At 23.7% G+C, this 3,614-nt stretch overlaps 2 protein-coding genes across 2 annotated transcripts; both read left to right on the top strand.

The window, feature by feature from the left end:
- Positions 1-51: 51 nt before the first annotated feature.
- Positions 52-645, top strand: DICPUDRAFT_84570 (uncharacterized protein; the record flags this gene model as incomplete). The annotated part of the gene is made up of 1 exon (XM_003294020.1): positions 52-645. The coding sequence occupies one exon, from the start codon at positions 52-54 to the stop codon at positions 643-645; it is 594 nt and encodes a 197-aa protein (XP_003294068.1).
- Positions 646-2,616: 1,971 nt separating this feature from the next.
- On the top strand, positions 2,617-3,410 carry DICPUDRAFT_84569 (uncharacterized protein; the record flags this gene model as incomplete). The annotated part of the gene is made up of 2 exons (XM_003294019.1): positions 2,617-2,621; positions 2,732-3,410. The coding sequence occupies 2 exons, from the start codon at positions 2,617-2,619 to the stop codon at positions 3,408-3,410; spliced, it is 684 nt and encodes a 227-aa protein (XP_003294067.1).
- Between the last annotated feature and the right edge of the window lie 204 nt (positions 3,411-3,614).

Here is a 3,614-nt window from a genome sequence, read left to right as displayed (position 1 = left end):
CCTTATATACATTTAATTTTATTTTAAATAATTATTTATTTTTTTAAAAAAATGATTCATATTTTATTATTGTGCATTTTTTTATTTATTGTTGTTGGTGCCATTTTTTATTATTGTTTTGGAAAGTTCATCTTCAAGAAAAACAACCGTTGCCCTTGCCGTTGCTCTACCATTAAAGGGGAATACTGCCATCATTGTGCCTTTAATTCCGATTTCAGGGATAAGGTATATGTAGAAAGTCTACATCTTGGATACGATCATAGAAACTATCGTGACAGACTAGACGGAATACACTCACTTGAAAGATTTATGCTCTATGATGAACAAGTACAACAAAATCTAAGACTATACCAACAACAAACAAAACAACAACAACAACATGAACTACCATATCAACAACAAATGAACCTAGAACATCACCAGATAATGCAACTACGTCAACAACAACAACTAGAAAAACAACAACTATACCAACAACAAGAACAAGAAAGACAAAGACAACAACAATATCAAAGATTTCAACAAGATTTTCTATTTTATCAAATTCAACAACAACATCTTCAACAACTAGAACAACTACATCAACAAAAGCTACAAAGACTACAACAACAAAAACAACAACATTTTTTTTGGAGATACTTTTAAGTAATTATTTCTTAAAAAAAATTCTTTAGTTGATGTAATATTAGTTGTACCGAACAAATGTGCATGTGTGCTTATTCTAGGTAGTAAGCCAATTAAAAACAAGATAGAAATCAAATCAATAGAAAATTAAAAGTAATTAATGAAGAGTTCAAGTAGTTGTTTGTAATTAATGTGTTAAACCATCTCGTTGTATTTGCTAAAGTAATTCACCATTCATTGCCACCGTTGGTTCTCAAAGATGATAGAAAGACATGTTTCGCTATAGAGTAGTTCAGTAAAAAGAAAAGTATTGTGCAATTCCAAAGAGTTTTGAATATTATGGAAGTAGAAATAGATCGTTTATTAAAAGCAACCCCAATCAATATTACTCCAATCATTTTTTCAATGGTAAAATCACAATTTTCTGATGATTTATTCCCAAATTCCATTTCAACTAAACCATATTTAGTAAGTATATTTAAAATTTTTTAAAAAATTTAAAAAAAAAATTGATTCTAATTTTTTTTAATAGTCTTCAAAAGAATGGTTATCAGGTGAAAATAATGTACCAATTTCAATGAGTTTAAATCAAATTGATAATCAAGTTGAAGATTTTGATGATTTATCAGTTTCATCACCATAATAAGAACCAGAAAAGAAAATAACATTTTTCAAATAACTATAATAATGAATTATCAGCTTCAGAAAATTTACAAGAAGAACATGAAGAAAAATCATCACCCAGCATCACCAATTGACTCATCATCTTAAATACAAAAAGAAAATATTCATCGTACTGGCTATGTACCAAAAGTTGTAAGAACTCAACAAAATAATAAAGATGAAGATAAAAATGAAGAAGACCTTTTAGATTTTGAAACGGATTAATATTGAAATCGAAGGCGATTAAATTAATAGTTTTGATAATTCATTCTATATTTCTTTTTAAGAAATAGATGAAGACCAAATTATTAATAAAATCGTTTCATTCTATGTTTCAATTATTAAATCGCTAAATTTAAGAAAGTCAACTTCATCATCCAAGAAACAAATCACATCTTTATCAACATTTCTAATAAGAATAGCTCCAGTTCTTCCGCAAGCAGGGGTCAATTGAAAAGAAGAAATAGATTTTAAAGTGGCATTATCCAAAGAAAAAGATGGAATAAAAAACTAAATTAACACCTCAAGTATTGTATATGGTTTGGAACCCAGAATTTCCTATAATATCAATATAAATTAATATTGAAATTTAGTTGTATATTACTCTAATAGTACAAGATAAATTTATTTGAATCTCAAGTAGAACAAGCAGTTCATTATAAGAAGAATAGAAAAGAATTGAAATCAAAAAATAGTATAGTTTTAAATCTAATTATTTTCCAGGATTAATTCAAATGATAAGTAAAATTTTCAATTCTTTTAAAAAAAAGAAAATAAAATACAAACAATTATTATAATTTAAAATTTTAAACTAAATAAAATAAAAAAAATTATTACTGTATTATGTAATATAAATTTTTGATATTTTTAATAAAAATTATTACTACATTATTTAATATAAAGTTTTGATATTTTTAATAAATTTTATTTTAGACAACTATTACTTTTTTAAGATATAATATTATATTATTTTAATTAAAATAATATATTATTTTAATTAATGTTTCAGTATTTGTTGAAAAGCTGATAGGAACAACCAATAGAATTGGTTAGTATTTTTTTTAAATTTTTTTTTTTTTTTTTTTTTTTTTTTTTTTTTATTTAAAATATAAAAACAAAAATATTTACAAAAAAAAAAAAAATAAAAAAACAAATATATGTAAATGAAAAGAGTGATAAAAAAAAAAAACAAAATATGTTATTAAAAATAATTTATTTTTAAAAAAAAATTAAAAAAAAAATAAAAAAATTAATTTTGAGTTTTTTGAATTTTTTTTTTTTATTTTATTTATAGACCATCATATACTGAATGTATTATTATGGTACATAATGAGGTATATATAATTACAAAAGTTTTGCACTACCTTCTGTCTATCAGTTAAGAGTTGCTGAATAAAAAAGTAAACACATGTATTAACTATTTAAATTAGTAATTATAATACAGGCAGATGAATATATTTATAAAATCTAGAGGTATTAAGCTTTTTTTAGGTACTAATAGAGATGTAAATTTAATTAGTTTACTATACGAAAAGAAAAAAGAACAGCTACACATGTTTGATTTAGTAGAATGTGCATACTATTTAGATAATATAGAAGCATTGGAGTATTTCCTATCAATGAATGTACCAACATTTTTACCAAACTACACAAATAATAATAAAAGTTTTTCAATATCATCAATTAAATCATTAGAATTACTATTAAAATATCGAGTAAATATCATAGAACCTTATAATATCAATATCAATAATAACAATAACAATAATAACACAACATCAGCTTCAGCTTCATCATCACCATCATCATTCAGTTTAAACAATAGTAATAATAATAATTATACAACAGTAACATTAGCATTCAGTTTAAAAAATAGTAATAGTAACTATAATTTAAATAGTAGTATTAGTGAATATAGCAATCTAAATAATAACAGTACCAGTTTAGCCCGAAGCGCAAGTTGTAGTAGTATAAGCAGTTGTAATAGTAATGATAGCAATATGAGTAGCGGTAGTAGCGGTTGCAACAATAAAAACAGTAATAGCTTTTTAATTAATAATGGTAATATAACACTTCCACCACCATCATTATATAGAAATTTAAATAAAGAGAAATTTAATTAAAGAGGAATTAAAATCACCACCAAATTATATACTACTACATTTAAAAACATAAAATATCGGTAATATTCAAGAGACATTAGATAAGTTTCATTCAAACATAGAGGACCACCCAAAGATTACTATGAAGCAAAAAAGAAATATCTCGAGTATTCAAATATTGAAGATATAGAAAAACTATTTAGAGCAATCAGTACATATTCTGCA

The sequence above is a fragment of the Dictyostelium purpureum genome (genome assembly GCF_000190715.1).
Source record: "Dictyostelium purpureum unplaced genomic scaffold DICPUscaffold_499, whole genome shotgun sequence".
Taxonomy (NCBI): Eukaryota; Evosea; class Eumycetozoa; order Dictyosteliales; family Dictyosteliaceae; genus Dictyostelium; species Dictyostelium purpureum.
This window is presented reverse-complemented; position numbering and strand designations above follow the sequence as displayed.